Source organism: Capricornis sumatraensis, unplaced genomic scaffold (genome assembly GCF_032405125.1).
Source record: "Capricornis sumatraensis isolate serow.1 unplaced genomic scaffold, serow.2 scaffold15, whole genome shotgun sequence".
NCBI lineage: Eukaryota > Metazoa > Chordata > Mammalia > Artiodactyla > Bovidae > Capricornis > Capricornis sumatraensis.
Window position 1 is genome coordinate 3,223,453 of NW_027184626.1, and position 19,090 is coordinate 3,242,542.

At 38.5% G+C, this 19,090-nt stretch overlaps 1 protein-coding gene across 3 annotated transcripts in view; it reads right to left on the bottom strand.

Moving 5' to 3' along the window:
* Positions 1 to 833: 833 nt before the first annotated feature.
* The window catches only part of LOC138072394 (lysozyme C, kidney isozyme-like), a 55,382-nt gene continuing 37,125 nt past the window's right edge, over positions 834 to 19,090 (bottom strand). For 2 of the 3 annotated variants that reach the window (XM_068963499.1, XM_068963498.1), the window contains 4 exons: positions 6,674 to 7,010; positions 4,907 to 5,071; positions 2,970 to 3,048; positions 834 to 1,734 (listed from right to left, as the gene is read on the bottom strand). In XM_068963499.1, the coding sequence (XP_068819600.1) occupies positions 1,668 to 1,734; positions 2,970 to 3,048; positions 4,907 to 5,071; positions 6,674 to 6,809 (447 nt within the window). In that variant the 5' untranslated portion in view covers positions 6,810 to 7,010 and the 3' untranslated portion in view covers positions 834 to 1,667. Of the gene's footprint in view, positions 1,735 to 2,969; positions 3,049 to 4,906; positions 5,072 to 6,673; positions 7,011 to 14,674; positions 14,798 to 19,090 lie in introns of those variants that run through there. The other variant, XM_068963500.1, reaches the window with a different exon arrangement.

A 19,090-nucleotide genomic window follows, 5' to 3' on the forward strand; every position in this document is an offset into this window, starting at 1 on the left:
AGTAGGGAGAGGGCTGTGATGAAGACTGCATGTGGAGACACTGCCATCGGCAGGAGCAAGGCCCTTCATCCCAGTGATAACGGGGAAGGAAGGGAGGGTGAGCCCACGGAAAGACATGAGCTCTGTTATGGTGGCCAAGAGGGGAGGGTTTTATATGAGTTGCTTCTGTTCTGTCAGTGTAATGTGAGGCTGGGTGGTCTACCACGGGCAGAGTGTGGAAGGCCAGTGGTTGGCGTGTGCGCCAGGACTTTGAAATGAGAGAAGAAGTAAATAGTAACAGCCATTTTGAGGAATTGGGACACCAACACAGGATTTCAGAGAAGTGACTAAGATGACCAGGCTGATTAGAGGGCCCATTTGAGATTTGTGTTTATGAATTTAGTGTGCGGGAAATTCCCTGGAGGTCCAGTGGTTAGGGCTCCAAGCTTTCACTGTGGAGGATGCAGGTTCAATCCCTGGTCAGAGCACTAAGATCCCACAAACCTAGTAGCACCGCTAAAAAAATTTAAAAATAGAGATCTGTCAGCATGCTTATGTATTTTTCTTCAGCAATATTTAGCTATTTTTGGATTTTGTAAGAACTTTCTTTTTAAGATGATATATACCCTATCTCTTTATGATTAAATCCATTGAGGAAAAAATGTTACTTAATGTCAATGTGCATTCTATGATTAAAGAGAATATACACACAGAAAAAAATCTAGCTGTTTCGGTACAGGTAAGGATGTAGGAAATACTAAGTGTCAGATAATCTTTTTCTCAAATATATATGTATGTATTTTTTCAGAGACACTAAATGACTTAACAAAGAAAGACGAAGTATAAATTGCAAAGCTTTTACTGAAAATGTACTTTTTATAGCATTCATGATTTCACACCTGTGATTAACTAGCAATGATTTCAATACTTACAAACTCTTCTGCCTCTGAATTTGTGATAATGCATGAAACTAAGCTTATAACATTAAGAAAAAACAACAGCTCATCTAATCCATCTTTATATCCTTCATGACAGCAAGATGCACAATTGAGTTCTTTAAAAGGGCTAAAAGTGATTGACATAAATTCTGAGCTTATTTTTAAAGCTGTGTAAATGCAACATTTTTAAGACAACATTTAAAACAAAGGTCACACTTTATGAAAACAAAATTCTTAATTCAGGCTTTCTTCATTCTTAGTCATTTGGCATTCTGCTCCATTTAACATTTTATATTGCCCAACAAAGAGTGATTATCTTTCACTGTTTTTGGAGATGACTGAACAGATGACGGTGTTACGTGCCTACTACACAGGTGGGATCTTGCCTAAGATCAGTTTGCTTAAAGATATTATTTTGCTATATTTTTGTTGAATATTGGGGAGTACTTGTATGATTCAAGATGAAGTCTGTGCTATTTCTTTAAGAACTGAATGCTCTGGATATATATTTGATAATTAAGATTTTAGACAAATATTCACCAGCATTAGGTCTATTAAACTGAAATACACTGTGGGCCTAATATCAAATAATAAATACATGAAGTAAACATTAAGTATCTTAAAAGAAAGACCACATGATCCTTCTTCTGTAAAAAAAACATTATTTGTTTGAAAGTATGACCTTTCCCTCAACTATTACTTCCTGAATATGAAAAAGAGATAAAATGGGTTGAAGTAAAAACTCCAGCGCTACACTCCACAACCCTGAATGTAACTGGTGAGATCTTGGTTTTGACAATGACTTCTCCATGCCACCCTGTAGAGAAAGATGAAACAAATGGTAATAAGGTTGAAACATAGCTTCACTGTATTACATATATTTCAAGTCCTTTGGGAAAACAACATAGTTTATCAATACATGAAATAAAAGCTACAGACAGATCCAAGTATTGCTATTTATTACCTGGAGATATGTATACCAAGGACTTCACATCTCCCCCAAACCTTCGCTGGGGCACAGAACATCTGAGTACAAATGTTGAGTCCTGTGTAGTTCACAGCACAAATGCAAAGTGCATTCCATATTTACTTAATGACAAAAATAATGTCAAGATATGACAAGGAATTAGTATAAGGTGGAGAATCTTAAAACCTCTAGAAATTCCCAAAAATAAATTGAGGAGTAAAAGAATAAGATTTTGAATCCGTTAAAGTAGATTGTTTCTATGTTATACACCATTTAGCATGAATCCAAAGCTGCAATTTTCAGTTCTCAGTACCATACTTTGCTCTTTGGAAATATTCTCTCACCTCTTTCATAACAATAGGATAAAACAGCTCTCTCCTTTAATACTTAACGCATACCACACTCTGTAATGGGAACTAACATAGTGTTGTACATCCATTATATTTCAAACACAAACAAACAAAGCAATAAAGTCCTAGAAAAAGAGGTCAAATTTGTGGTTAGGTAGAGTGAGGGAAGGGGAATTGGATGAAGGCAGTCAAAGGTACTACAAACTTCCAGTTATAAGATAAATAAATACTAGGGATATAATGTGCAGCATGGGGCTTCCCTGGTGGCTCAGCAGTAAAGAATTTGCCTGCAATGCAGGAGATACAAATTCAGTCCCTGGGTTAGGAAGATCTCCTGGAGGAGGGAAGGGCAACCTGCCTCAGTATTCTTGCCTGGAATCATCCCATGGACAGAGGAACCTGGCAGGTAACAGTTTATTGATCACAAAAGTCAGACAGGACTTAGTGACTAAAGAGCAAAAACAAATATAAAGCATGATAAATATAATTAACACTGCTATAGTTTATATATGAAAAGTGTTAAAAAGAGAGTAAATCCTAAGAATTTTCACCACACACAAAATTTTTTTTATTTCTTTAATGTTGTATCCATGTGAGATAATGGATGTTCACTAAATTTATTGTGATACTGTTTCCTGATGTAAGTCAAATCATTATGCTATACACCTTGAACTTACATAGTGCTTTATGTCAATTACATCTCAATAAACTGAAAGGGGAAAAAAAACCACATACCATGCTCTAATGCCTTGTGGATCACTGACAACCCTCTTGGCACATGCTACAGCTTGAGTGATGTCATCTTGCAGCAAAGCTGAAAAAGAGGTGGTGAGAAGTGAAAATACCATTCATAGAAATGTTAAGTTTAGGCTCAGTCAGCTTTATTCTGTTAGGCTGAGGAAAGAACAACTAAAATAATTTTTAAGGGTCTGCTTATCTGTTGATGTTGGGGGAAACTCTTCATTCCATCCCATTTGGCATCTGTTTCTCATTTACCAAAGTCATTGGAAGCTCTGGAATTATTAATTAGCATGATAGAAGGTTTTCTTTTTACTGGGAACTATTGGAAAAAAAAAAAAAAGACAAACAAGCAGAAACTGGTCTAGCAGGTTTTTGCTCAGCAATTCAACGCTGGAAATTGATTCTAAAGAAATAATAAGAGATGTACTGAAAGACATGTATACAAACTGTTTCATAGCAATTAATAGAGGGCATAAATGGAACTAGCCTAAATGTTTAACAGTAAGAGTTAGGTTGATACATTATAGAGCATTTATATTGTGAAAATCTATTCATTTTTAAAAAACAATAAGGATTGGTATTTGTTGACAAAAATAATTTTGTGTAATAAAGACAAAATTGTAAAGCAGTGACTATAGTACAATTTCACTTTTGTTATGTGGGTACAAATGTGTATAATATAGCTTTACATTCATGTCCGGGATTGTTGTGTATTCCAAAAGAACATGTGGATACCAAAATTTCTCTATGGTCATACATGTCTGGGTAGTAAGAATTTTTATTCAATGACAACAGGTTATTCCATAATACAACATTTTTTAAATAAATTAACTGGATACAAAAGTATATTCTTAGACTCATCTTCACTATTAGGATTTGTAATATTTAAAAATTTAGCAGTATCAATTTTGCTATATTTCTCCAATATTTCAGGCACTAAAGATTCTACATGCTTTGGGAGGTTCAAAAAAAATGTAGGGGATATATGTGTACCAATGGCTGATTCACACTGAGGTTTGACAAAAAAGAACAAAATTCTGTAAAGCAATTATCCTTCAATTAAAAAATAAATAAATTAAAAAAATTTTTTTAAAGATTCCACATGCTTTCTCTATTTTAAAAGGAAATCAATAGAATACTTGTTTCACCTCAATTAAGCAAATTTAGAAATTAACTTGTTAGAATGACAATTTTTATATAGGAGCTGTGTTTTTGGAGATTTGTTCTAAAGAATTTATAAATGAAATGTCATAATGTTTCTAATTCACCTTAAAATCACTCAGCAAAAAGAAGTTTATATACATATATATATATATATATATATATACACATAAGTAAATATGCCAAAATGTTAACAACTGTTAAAGTACGTGATGAGCATATTGATGCTTATTATAGTAATGTTTCTAATTGTCCATATATTTAAAATATTTTATCGTAAAAAGTAAAAACAATTTTTTAAAAATACCATGTATATTCCTCCACTTTGATTAACTAGTAATTCTTTTGTTTTCCAATAAAGGAGGGTAGATTTTTAAAAAAAGACCACCCAACAAAATTATCGCTAATCCTCCCCAAACAAGGAAAGTAGAAGGAATGGCATTGTTTTCCAAAGTATCAATATGTCCAGTTATGATAAAGTGATAGGTCATTCCAGCAACTCCTGTATGTTAGCAAACAGCAAACTTTTATGATTAGAAACTGAAGAAATTAGGAGGAGGAGAATAGAGTTTCTAGATAATAAAATGGAGTTTTTATAGGTCCCTGATGAACCCTTCAAGATTTTTTTATTTCTATTGAATCTTGACCTATAGGATTGTTCCAATTTCCCCATAAGATGTTTATGGAAAAACCTGAACGAACTTTTTGGATAACTCAATAGGCATAACCAGGTGAGTCCTGTGCCATCACTCCACATTATCTTGTCTTACCGCTGCAGGGTATATGACAGGCATTAACTGCTCCTGGGGTTTTGCCATCATTACACCACCAGTGGCTATTGATTTGAAATATCCCATAATCAGTGCTTCTGTCTCCACTATTGTAGTTTGTATCTTGTGTGTTATAACTGCTTTCCCATCTGGCCAAACACATCCCTGAAAAAAACATATTTTGAGTAATAAAGAGTGAATCATGTGACTTACAGTTCATAGCATAATCAGTTCTACTTAACTAGTTCTATTTTACTAACGACTTACTTTACAAGTATAAAGATGCATTTTACTTGTAAAGTGTTTTAACACTTTGGTGTTAAAGGTCCCTTCAGAAAATTCTTTTATTAGCAAATGATTTGGTAATACAAATGAAAAAGATAACATATTTTTAAAAATATCTTCCATTGCTATTACACTTTCCTTACTACTAACACCCAGGTAGGATTAAGCCTAGAACAGAAAAATCAACAGAGTTGTTGAGTGGGTTTGGTCATTAGCAGCAGATGCATATGTTAATGGAAAAATGCTTTTTATCAGAAAAAAATAAGGATTTTCTGGGAGAAAGAAAATTTATGATACCGAAGGCGAATTTGGGTATCAAATTATAATGCAGGCAAGAATCATAGAATAGGAAAGGCTGGGTCATCCATCCATCCATCTAGCAATTGGCTAACTCATTCAAAAATATTTATGGAGGAGAAATGTCTGAATTCAGTACGAAAACTACAGTGATGACATTGACAAATATGGACTAAAATACAAAGGAAATTTTCCTTATGGCACATCTTAAATTCTGTGGAAGAAAATGAAAAATAATTAATGAACTAGAGTCAGAATAATAAAATGTCATTTCATGCTGCATTTCAGGGATCCTTATATAGATATTGATTGAGGGGAGATAGTTCTACTGTCCCTGTTTTAAGAGTTCAATGGAATTTTTAAAAAACCTTGATGTTAAAAGTGCAACATCATGTTAGGGGGATTAAAAATGAGAAAAATACTGCCTTATTCAGAACCCAAGATCCAAATTAGAAATGGCTAGAGTCAAACAACAAAGGCTTGACAGACATGTTCCAGGTGCTAAAATGTATCTTATAGTCAGTCTACATGCGCCAGTTGTCAAATTTAGTAGCACTAGAGGAGTACATGGGAACCTTGCATGCTTAGAATGATGTAGAATTTGACCCACCATGCCTCATTCCTTCACCTGGTACATCTGATTCTAAAAGAACAAGTGGATACTTTTAACCATTGTAAGTGTATAAGCTTTTGAACTGTGGTGTTGGAGAAGACTCTTGAGAGTCCCTTGGAGTGCAAGGGGATCCAACCAGTCCATCCTAAAGGAGATCAGTCCTGGGTGTTCTTTGGAAGGACTGATGCTGAAGCTGAAACTCCAATCTTTTGGCCACCTGATGTGAAGAGTTGACTCATTGGAAAAGACCCTGATGCTGGGAAAGATTGAAGGCAGGAGGAGAAGGGGACGACAGAGGATGAGATGCTTGGATGGCATCACCAACTCAGTGGACATGGGTTTGGGTGGACTCCGGAAGTTGGTGATGGACAGGGAGGCCTGGTGTGCTGTGGTTCATGAGGTCGCAGAGTCGGACACGACTGAGCGACTGAACTGAACTGAACTGAAGTGTGTAAACCCTCCAAGAAAGAAAAAAACATTCACTCAAAGACCCTTTCTTTTGGTTCATCCTCTATTAGTATCTGTTCTACACCTAGCTAACTATTTGAAAGGATGAAAAAGAGTTAACTTACAGTTTGCCAGGCTGATTCCCCTAAAGCCATCCATTCCAAATCTTTTCAGAGTTCTGGCAAGCTCACATCTCTCAAAGACCTTGCCTTGGACAGCGACCGAAAGGAGGAGAAGCCCCAGAATAAGGAGAGCCTTCATGTTGACTGAGAAGCCAGACCTCCAGGCTGACCAGGGGAGCTGGCCCTGCTTTTTAACATCTTTTCACTTCCTTCTTATGCGACTGGTTTGGGAGCTCCACCCTCTGAGACGTGGAAAACAGGAAATGTTGATTGGTTCACTAACTTTAAATTTTTCTTTCTTATGTTTGAAGAGGGACATTCTGACGTCCTAAGAATTAATCTGCAAGAAAATAGTGAAATGACATTACTTAAAGACATTGCTCAGGACTAATTGGGATTAGCACTATTGCCAAAAGCAGAACTTTTTCCTATTTTATTATGAATTTGAGCAAGTATAAAAAAAACCTGAATGAACATTTGACTCAACTGAAAATGAATTCCAATCTTTCATTACATTTTTCTTCATTAAGTTGCTTTATGTGCCTTCTGTATGTTGCCTTCATCTTTTTCCTTTAAGATTATTTTATATACACTTTCCACAAAAGAACATTGCCTGTTGTTCAGATAGGTATATAGTACAACACTATGTTGTTCGGCCAAATTCCATTCCTAACTTCTTGGTTACTCTTGTAAATTCTTAATTTATAAATCAATGTTTCGCTATTAGAAGTAAGCCTCGTGCAAATAACATTCTTAACTCCATGAACTGTGAACTTCCAGATGTTCAAGCTGGTTTTAGAAAAGGCAGAGGAACCAGAGATCAAATTGCCAACATCCACTGGATCATGGAAAAAGCAAGAGAGTTCCAGAAAAACATCTAGTTCTGCTTTATTGACTATGCCAAAGCATTTGACTGTGTGGATCACAACAAACTGTGGAGAATTCTTCAAGAGATGGGCATACCAGACCACCTAACCTGCCTCTTGAGAAACCTGTGTGCAGGTCAGGAAGCAACAGTTAGAACTGGACAGGGAACAACAGACTGGCTCCAAATAGGAAAAGGAGTACGTCAAGGCTGTATATTGTCACCCTGCTTATTTAACTTATATGCAGAGCACATCATGAGAAACGCTGGGCTGGAGGAAGCACAAGCTGGAATCAAGATTGCCGGGAGAAATATCAATAACCTCAGATATGCAGATAACACCACCCTTATGGCAGAAAGTGAAGAGGAACGAAAAAGCCTCTTGATGTAAGTAAAAGAGGAGAGTGAAAAAGTTGGCTTAAAGTTCAACATTCAGAAAATGAAGATCATGGCATCCAGTCCCATCACTTCATGGCAAATGGATGGGGAAACAGTGGAAACAGTGTCAGAATTTGTTTTTGGGGCTCCAAAATCACTGCAGATGGTGACTGCAGCCATGAAATTAAAAGACGCTTACTCCTTGGAAGAAAAGTTATGACCAACCAACATAGCATATTCAAAAGCAGAGACATTACTTTGCCAACAAAAGTCCATCTAGTCAAGGCTATGGTTTTTCCAGTGGTCATGTATGGATGTGAGAGTTGGACTGTGAAGAAAGCTGAGCACTGAAGAATTGATGCTTTTGAACTGTGGTGTTGGAGAAGACTTTTGAGAGTCCCTTGGACTGCAAGGAGATCCAACCAGTTCACTCTAAAGGAGATCAGCCCTGGGTGTTCTTTGGAACGAATGATGCTAAAGCTGAAACTCCAGTACTTTGGCCACCTCATGAGAAGAGTTGACTCATTGGAAAAGACTCTGATGCTGGGAGGGATTGGGAGCAGGAGGAGAAGGGGACGACAGAGGATGAGATGGCTGGATGGCATCACTGACTCGATGGACATGAGTTTGAGTGAACTCTGGGAGTTGGTGATGGACAAGGAGCCCTGGAGTGCGATTCATGGTGTCGCGAAGAGTCGGACATGACTGAGCAACTGAATTGAACTGAACTGAATTCCTTTCTGACAAAGCCTTACTTCACGTTTTCATGTTAGAGCATAAAGAGTCATTGTAAAGCAAGGGAATTTTACAGCAAAAAAAACCCAAAAAAAACAGAATATGCCACCCCAAGAATCTTCCCCTTTGACACAAGAAAAATTTTGAGCTGAAGGCAATGCAGAAGAAGAAGATCCAAGAAAAGTTCTCTGTTCTCCCCCTATTTTCCTGAAAGCAGCACATAAATTTGTGCAAGAATTAATCATCAACATCCCTAGACACATATTAGGCCCAAGTCAGGACTAGAGAACTCTGGAAAACAACCTATACTGACTAGCTATTATTTTCCATTCGTTTCTGATGTATTTATTGTACCACTATTTGCTGCCCTTGGAAGCCCAGTACTCTTTGCCTCTGTCTTGTAGTTCCCCTAAAAATATATTGTTCTTTGGTTAAGATGATCTGTAAGTCCAAGTCCTAGACACCTCTTTGAGTTACTCACCACTTTCATTTCTCATAAGTATATATGAGATGTACATGTTAATATACTCATTTCCTTTTCTCTTGTTAAGCTGTCTTTTTGTTACAGAGTCCCAGCCAAAAACCTAAAATAGTGAAAGGAAACAAACATTTCCCCCTGTACAGTTTCTGGTGAGGAGGATGGGACCGTGAAAGGCTAGAACACTCCATTCTCCCTGGCGACTGCAATTGAAATATGGGATAACAGACAGCAGACCAGCAGAAGGTACAGATTCTTACCATGTCAGTCTCCCAGCTCTTTCTCTGTAGTGCACAGACAAGAGAGGAGGATAAAACTTTCTCCTTTTCCCTTCCTTTCCAAATTCACAGTGGCAGAAGAAAAACATTTGTGAAAACAGACCTTGAATTGTGATTCTCGTGAATCTGTTTTTGTTAATCAGCCCCTATGGTTACTGACTCTTAGCCTCGCAGGAAGAGTTACGTTTTCCTTTGTCGTCTGTCATAAGGACGAAAAACCATAAGATGAGAATCTCCATTTGTTTTGTTTTCTCTTCTGAGAACTTGGCTTTGTCACCAGTGAGAATACTCCCTTTGTGGGGTTGGCGGGGTGCAGGTTGTCAGGCTTGCATCAGCAGTTAGCCAGCCAGCCAGCTAGCAGCCGAAGACATGAAGGGACAGGCAATATTCTCTTTGTCCAACCATGCTGGCTGTCAGGGAAATTTGTCTTAATGAAGTGTCTCAGGTCATAAGAGGCCTTTAGGGCCTCTACCTTTGCTGCCTGGTTTGTGAAGGAAAAATTCTCCTCTCAGTATCACCTTTCTGGTAGCATAGGTTAGGAGGTCAGTTATGTAAGGTGTCCCACTTTGCAGGACATAGAGCTTTCTTTGTCACCTGAGACGAGGAAGGTCTTTGTTTCTTAGGCTTTCTCTGGAGTGGCTCTGCATCTTGAGAGGCCTACGTTTCTTAAGGGACAGCTCTTGCGTCCTAATAGTATAAGCTCTAATATTGGTTTTAAGCTCTTGTAAGCCCTAATATTGGTTTTAAGCCATGAAAAAGGCTCACTGGCTCAGACTCACAGTTGGAATAGATCTATTGAAGACTTGAACTTTTACACCTAAAAGGACTTTTAAGATAGCTCTCATCTTAAACAAGTGTCCTACAGGTACCAATGGGAAGATCAAATTGAGAAAAAAAAAAAAAAAGGAAAGAAAGAGAGAAAAGATAGAAATAGATACAGAAGGTACAGGGTTTTCCTGATGGCTCAATGGTAAAAAATCTGCCTGCCAATGAGGGGGACCCTGGGTCAGGAAGATCCCTTAGAGAAGGAAATGGCTACTCACTCCAGTATTTATGCCTGGAAAGTCCCATGGACACAAGAGGAGCCTTGTGGGTTACAGTCCACAGGATTGCAAAGTCAGACATGACTGAGCGACTGTGTGAAAGAAAAACAAAACACTTCCTTAACTTTCTCAACAAGGTTAGCAGGGGAACATCAGAGGACTGTCAAGAGCTACAGCTGGCACTCAAGCAGGTATAAAACTTACAGAAATATTGATAGCCAGGAAATAGCTTTGACAAAGGTCCAGAAAAGGCACATGAAGGTTTGATTTATTGTCCTTTACTTTGTAAAGCCAACCCCACCAGGTCCAGACATCCCATATTTTGGGCCTGCACTACCAAAAAAGTGTCAACATTGTTGAGTTCTCCTATCCTCCTGTTAAACAAAGGGAAAATGTAATAATGATGATCTTAGGTTTCTGATAAGGGCAAATATACCCTTGAGTTCCATCTCATATAAGACCCACAGTCCCTTCTCTGACCCTTGGAAATATTGATCTTACTGTATCTTTGAAATGTAAGCACCCAAAGAGATCCTTGTTGCTAAAGCAATTCAGTTCAATTCAGTCACTCAGTTGTGTCTGACTCTGCCGCCCCATGAACCACAGCACTCCAGGCCTCCCTGTCCATCACCAACTCCCGGAGTCCACCCAAACCCATGTCCATTGAGTTGGTGATGCCATCCAACCATCTCATCCTCTGTCGTCCCCTTCTCCTCCTGCCCCCAATCCCTCCCAGCATCAGGGTCTTTTCAAATGAGTCAGGTCTTCGCATCAGGTGGCCAAAGTATTGGAGTTTCAGCCTCAACATCAGTCTTTCCAATGAACACTCAGGACTGACCTCCTTTAGGATGGACTGCTTGGATCTCCTTGCAGTCCAAGGGACTCTCAAGAGTCTTCTCCAGCACCACAGTTCAAAAGCATTAATTCTTCAGCACTCAGCCTTCTTCACAGTCCAACAATCACATCCATACATGACCACTGAAAAACCATAGCCTTGACTAGACAGATCTTTGTTGGCAAAGTAATGTCTCTGCTTTTGAATATGCTGTCTAGGTTGGTCATAGCTTTCTTTCCAAGGAGTAAGCATCTTTTAATTTCATGGCTGCAGTCACCATCTGCAGTGATTTTGGAGCCCAGAAAAATAAAATCAGCCATGGTTTCCACTGTTTCCCCATCTATTTGCCATGAAGCGATGGGACCAGATGCCATGATCTTCGTTTTCTGAATGTTGAGCTTTAAGAAAACTTTTTCACTCTCCTCTTTCACTTTCATCAAGAGACTCTTTAGTTCTTCACTTTCTGCCATAAGGGTGGTTTCTTCTGCATATCTGATGTTATTGATATTTCTCCCGGCAATCTTGATTCCAGCTTGTGCTTCCTCCAGCCCAGCGTTTCTCATGATGTGCCCTGCATATAAGTTAAATAAGCAGGGTGACAATATACAGCCTTGATGTACTTCTTTTTCCTATTTGGAGCCAGTCTGTTGTTCCCTGTCCAGTTCTAACTGTTGCTTCCTGACCTGCACACAGGTTTCTCAAGAGGCAGGTTAGGTGGTCTGGTATGCCCATCTCTTGAAGAATTCTCCACAGTTTATTGTGATCCACACAGTCAAAGGCTTTGGCATAGTCAATAAAGAACAAATAGATGTTTTTCTGGAACTCTCTTGCTTTTTCCATGATCCAGCAGATGTTGGCAATTTGATCTCTGGTTCCTCTGCCTTTTCTAAAACCAGCTTGAACATCTGGAAGTTCATGGTTCACATATTGCTGAAGCAATTACAGGACCGGAAACAAACAAATATGAGAGATAGTTTTTTAAGAAAACAAACCGTTTGATATTTTCATAAGCTCCCTTGCCCCAAATTTTGTCCATAGCCTCCACAAGATTATTCATTCAAGACAAGTAAAATTCTTAATAGTCTTTTCCACAAATATTGGCAAAAGGCTTTAGCCACCTGAGTGGGTAAATTTAACTTGTTCTATCTGCCAAAAATCCCATTTAGGTCTTCTATAAGCTAGAAAGTTTTTGTACTACTGTACTGGATATGTGGCTAAAATTTTTAAATGAAAGCTATGAGATCACAGTTTGCATCAGTCTCTATCTATATATCCATGTATATCTATGTATGTATGTTATGTATGTGTGATATTTTTATTCCTCTGGATAGTATTTGTAAAAACTTGTGAAAGACCTCTATTTAACTGGCTTAAAGACAATACAAGCACTTATTTAAACTAAGACTAGTCAAATAAGTTTATGTTGTCTCTACTTTATGCTTGAAATTATAAAATTATAAATTCTACTCAAGAACTAAATTTACAATAGAAATTATTTCCTTAATGTATGTCAATATGGTAGAGAAAAAAGTCATCTTTAAATTATTAGATTCTTTACTTCTGTAAGTTTTGCTACTTGCCTAGTTTGTCAACAAGAAAAATAACATAAAATGATGGTTAATTTTTAATATCATTAAATTTTCATGGCGACTCAAGCATAATTGTTAAGTACACATGAATTAAATAGATATAAGTGGTAGAAATGTTCGTAAATGAATTTTGCAGGTATCATTCATAAAATGTGTCTGCTTAAAAATAGTTTTCAAAATCTTTTTGTAACATTAACTTTAAATGATATTCATTGATATCTAGTTCATTTCCAAATAAAATAGTGAAATATTAATTGCCAAACACATGTTTAAGTTTATATGCTTTTCACCTCTTATTACAGAGAAACTAAAGGTATTTGGGTTTGTTAATAACATGTTGTTTTTACCACTTAAAAAAAATTGTACTATGAAAAGGCATATGTCTTTAAAAATCACGAAGTGATATATTCCTGGAAATTCCCTGGTAGTCCTATGGATAGGACTTGGCGCTTTCACTGTTGTGGTCTGGGTTCAATTCCTGGTTGGAGAACTAAGATCCTGTGGCGTCCACACAGCACAGCCAATAAATAAAGATATAAAAATTTAAAAGAGCAAATAAGATAAAAGATAAGGGTTCTAGTAAACAGGATTTTAATACAGGAGAAAGGAGAAGGGAAATTATTGAGATGAAGGGAACAGTAACCCTAAGGACTCCCTGGGGGAAAGCCAAGTTAAAGAAGTCCTGGAAGGCTTCCCTAGGGGTGCAGGGGATAACAATCCTCCTGCCAACAGCGGGCATGCGGGTTCGATCTCCAACTGGGAAGATTCCACATGCCGGAGCAACTCAGCCCGGGCGCCACTACTCCTGAGCCTGCCAGCGGCAACTACCGAAGCCCAGGTACCTAGAGCCTGTACTCTGCAACAGAAGCCAGCACAGTGAGAAGCCCAGTCACCACAATAAAGAGTAGCTCCCCACCCACTGCAACTAGAGGAAGTCCACGTGCAGCAGCAAAGACCCAGCACAACAAAAAATAAACGTTAGTTGACTAATTTTTAAAAACCCTACTACAAATGTGTGTAATAGACAAGCTTAAAAAAAAAAATGTCCTGGAATGTTTGAAACTATTGAAAGGAGTTTGACAACTCTGACTGAGATCTAGGGCGATGAATTAATACATGAATAAGTAAATGGAAGACTATGCAAACAAAAAGTAAGGCAATTGTCAATTCCAAGAAAACTAAAACACAAGAAAAGAAGATATACAACCAAATTATACGATCATAGTATACTCATCTGTGAGAGTTTGTACATGCTTGTAAAGGGGAACAAGACATGGGGAGTCCAGAGAGCTAAATCTTCATCTTCCTTGGCGGAAATCAGTAGAAAATACCCATGATTGAAAATAAAAAATGAATAGAATAATCATACTCTTGACATATATGGCCATAATAATAAAATAGAACTAAAGAAGCTAAAAATACCTAAGAAGTTGAAAGACATTGCCTCTAGTGTTGGGAATTGGATAAGAAAGTTTAGGGCTATCTTTCAGCATTTAACTTATAACACCTCATTTGACTTTAAAAAATGTGCATATGTATTTTATGATTAAAAAAACTTTAAAACGTCTTATGTAAGAAAAAGGACTAAAAGATACACACCAGAATGTTTATACTGACACTCTTCAGAATTTTATTCAACTTGTATATTTTGGCATTTTCCAAGTTTTGTTCTTTCAGCATATATTACTTTTATAATTAGCAAAATAATAAATAATTACACATACAGAGAGGAGTGTGCAGAATCACTAAAAAAAGAATGATTTTTTTGAAGTCCTCAACATTCCTCTGTGTATATGAACTCACCCATATTGGTAGAAATAGTCTGCCAATTAACTTTAAATTTATCCTTCTTTCATGCAGCTCATCTGTACCCAGATCAGTGGTCTCTTAAGCTTCAATAGAAAGGAGTTAAATATTAATTTTCAATGAACTTCATGAGATGCATTAAAATGGCATATAAGCTATAGAAAAAGAAACATGAGAGAATATGTCAGAACAATCCTGTTTTGTTTAGGATCATTTTTATTGTATCATTAACTTTCTTAAAAGACTGAAAAATACTCTTATAAGAATAGAATTTATATGTCTTGGAATAAGAGATAAGTTGCCAAGCTCCTGGAACACTGTCCCATCCAGGCCTTCATTTGGGAGATTATATTATTGAAGGAGGATAAAGCAGGAAGAAACATTTCCTGAGGCCTGGGTACTTGAGGAGGCAAATTTGGCCAGATCTGAGATGACAGTGGTAACAGGCTTGAGAAGTGGCAGGGCCCTGCATCCCACTCCGTGGGGGTCCCAGAGCAGTGGTAAGAGGTCTCTTGGATGGCATGCAGCTGCTGGGAAAGTGAACATGAATTGCTCTCCCTTGGGAATCAATAAAGCTTTTTTAAAAAATATTTATTTATTTGGTTGTGCTGGGTCTCAGCTGCAGCAATGTGAACTCTTAGTTGCAGCATGTAGGATCTAGTTCATTGACCAGGGATTGAACCCAGGCCCCCTGCATTGGGAGCACAGAGTCTTAGCCACTGGACCACCAGACAAGTCCCTCAACGAAGCTTCGAGAAAGAGCTTCTGCCTTCGAGTGAACCATGTCAGCCTGGGAAATTACCATCATATGAACATCTCAGTGATGGACTGAAACTCTAAGGTCTTCCTCAAGTTTTCTGGGCTTTGTCCTTTCTTGAGATGCTTGTAAGCTCCTGGGCAGGGGATAAGCTAAAGAAGTTTTACAACACCATCTTTTGGGGAAATGGGGCTTAGAGACAAATTTTGTTAGATTTAGAAAAATAAAGCAAAGTGATGGTTCTTGCACCCATTTATAGTATAGCAAATTTAGACCCTCTGCACTATTTGACCTAGACTTACCTTCTCTGAATGTGACTGCAGAGTGGGAAGTGAGATGGTTCTTGAGAGCCCTAGAGATGAAACTACTTTCCTGAAAATGGCTCTTCGATTTAATGATTTTGGTCACCACTGACCCTGGAGGTAAGCCACGGTGTTTTTAATTCTCAGTGACTCAGACCTCTCTGTCTTGATAATCTTGTTTCACTATAATCTATCCCATCACTTTTTTGCTGTTGTTGTTCCTGCAATCTGGTTTTTATTTTCTTGTCATTCAGTCACTCAGTGGTGTCTGACTCTTTGCAACCCCATGGACTGCAGCATGCCAGGCTTCCCTGTCCTTCATTATCTCCTGGAGCTTGCTCAAACTCATGTCCATTGAGTTGATGATGCCATTCAACCATCTCATCCTCTATTGGCCCCTTCTCCTCCTACCCTCAATCTTTCCCAGCATCAGGGTCTTTTTCAATGAATCAGCTTTTCGCATCAGGTGGCCAAAGTATTGGAGCGTCAGCTTCAGCATCAGTCCTTCCAATGAATATTCAGCACTGATTTCCTTGAGGACTGACTGGTTTGATCTCCTTGCAGTCCAAGGGACTCTCAAGAGTCTTCTTCAATACCACTATTCGAAAGCATCAGTTCTTAGGCACTCAGCTTTCTTTATGGTCCAGCTCTCACATCCATACATAACTACTGGAAAAACCACAGCTTTGACTACATAAAACTTTGTTGGCAAAATGATGTCTCTCCCTTTTCTAAATTAAAATCTATTTGTGTCAATATATGAAGGACATGAAAAACTATATGCAAATAGCATAACCTCAGGAAGTATTAATAACTGACACTGGTAAAAAAAAAAAGACCGTATTAATGAAAAGAGGCATTGGAATGAGTTTTGTCAAAGATTGTAAATAGTCACTTGCTATGAAGCAGTGCCATTCCGTGGTCAGGGCAGCTCCTCTCATTAGCCAGCTGACACTGTCCTTGTGTAGTTTGGCTCAGGGGTGCAGAGGACCTAGTCTCATCTCTGCTGTGGCAGCATGGCTGCTAGGAGAATTTGGAAGAGGCAGGGGAGATGGGAGGGCTGGCATGTGGGGTAAGGGACACAGCTGGACTCTCCCAGGGAGCCCAGATGCTGAAAGCTGAAGATGGAGTAATTTCTAATGGAGCTGTGTAATAGCCCTGTGAAACAGGACCAGCATCCAGCTGCTCCCAGCAAGTCCAGCATCCTAGCCACAGGTCAGAGTGGCTCTCTGTGTGGACATTCCCTGACTCAGGGCAGTGCTTCACCCTAATCCAAAGCTGGCATTTTGTTGGCCAGGTTCTTGGGTCATTGAAAAATGGTAAATGATTTGGGTTTGCCTAATCCAAACCAGTGTGTCTTTTTTGAGGATTAGTGATCACTTTCTGTTCTTTTAGCTCTCAATGTCTCTGTAATTTCAGTTCCCGCTCTTTGCAAAATAGATCGAACAAGCAAGATGCTTTCCTGCATCTCATAACACCACCCAAACTCCAGAAATCATCTAACTTTTGTACTTAATTTACTATGTAGTCTTGGTGTTTTTGTGTTTTGAGTCAGATACTCAGTTCATGGGCTTTCCAGGTGGCTCAGAGATAAAGAATCTGCCTGCCAAGCAGGAGACGTGAGTTTGATCCCTGGCTCAGGAAAATCTCCTGGAGAAGGAAATTGCAACCTACTCCAGTATTCTGGCTTGGGAAATCCCATGGACAGAGATGCCTTGCAGGCTACAGTCCTTAGGGTCGCAAAGGAATCAGACACAACATAGCGACTAAAAAACAACAATCTGTTCATACTGAGAAAAAATACTACTACTTAATATACACAAGAGAAATTATTTCTACTGTGGTGTCAATACTGTGCTATAAAAGTTATTGTGGTCTCGCACAGAGCCACAACTTACTGACCCATGAATTGATCTTTAAGCCTAAAACAGTACCAGCCTAGTCATCTGCCAGGTGCTTTACTGCTAATCACAGAGGAGACTCTACCATTCTTCACCCTTGCCATGCATCACTCTCTTTCGTCTTTGTTCCTGCTGTCTCCTCAATGTGCTGTGCAGACAATGGAAGAAATAATAGGTGCTGGTGTCAAAGACAACGCTGGGGGGTGAGCAGAACCAGACCTAAAAGCTTAATCCCCGAAACAGTAAAGTTCAGCAATTAATCCCAAAGACAATGGAAAGTATTCATGAGTATTAAACTGGAAGGTAACTGGATCAAAATCTTAAAACAAAGTAAATTAACACTCTCGATTGCATTCAGGGACTGCTGCTAGAAAACTATACGAGTAATTCAGATGGCAGATGAAGTGGGAAGTGGATAATAGAACTAGGAGAATTCAAGAGATATTTAGGAGGTTTGAATAGTCAAGATTGGAGACTATTTTGAGACACAGGGATAAAAGGAAAGGTATATAATGCTAGCTTTTTTTTTTTACTCAAATGCTTGCAATGTGTTAGCCACTTAATAAACATTATTTATAATTCTTTCAGGGGTCTTAAAGATAGGTATTATGTCCATTTTACAAATGAAAAACTATGTCTCCCAGAGGAGAAAAGTCCTGCCCCAAGACATACAGATAGTGAGTGGGGGAGCTGGGAGTTAGATTCAGGTCAGGTCCATGGTCTTTTCAGTTTACCTCGGTACCTTGAAGTTCAAGTGAAAGGGAAGAAATTCTCTCACAACACACTATAACTTCTTTGTCTACCTCTTGCTGATTTTAGTTCCCAATATAATTATACAAATCCATTTTATGTGTTTTAAGTGTGATTTTCATCTAAGAGGTTAATCTAACTCCAGGCAATGCCGTTAAACAATCAGAGACTATTTCAAAATCAGTATTCTTTTTTTGCTAAACAGAGATGTTACTTATTTATTTTTGGCTGCATGGGTCTTAATTGCCACAGGTGGGCTTTCTCTAGCTGCGACGAGTGGGGGCTGCTCTCTAGTGCTTGGGCCTCTCATTCCCGTGGCTTCCCTTGTTGCACAGCACTGCTCTAGGCACTCTGGCTCCAACAGCTGCGGCTCCCAGGCTCTAGAACACGATCTCAGCGGTGTGGCACTGGGGTTATCTGCCAGGTGGCACATGGGATCTTCCTGGACCAGGGATCAAACCCATGTGCCCTGCATTGGCAGGTAGATTTTTAACCACTGGACCACCAGAGAAGCCCCTAAAAATCAATTTTCTTAATGTGAGTACAACTGATAATTGTGGAAAGTTTTTTATTTCTTTGTGCATACTTTCTTTGTACTATTTACAAAGTACATTTAAACTTTCAGATTCAATGAAATTATAACTTTAGAGTTCACTTCCCTTTTTCACATTATGAACAGATATTTCCCTTCCCACATGGGTCA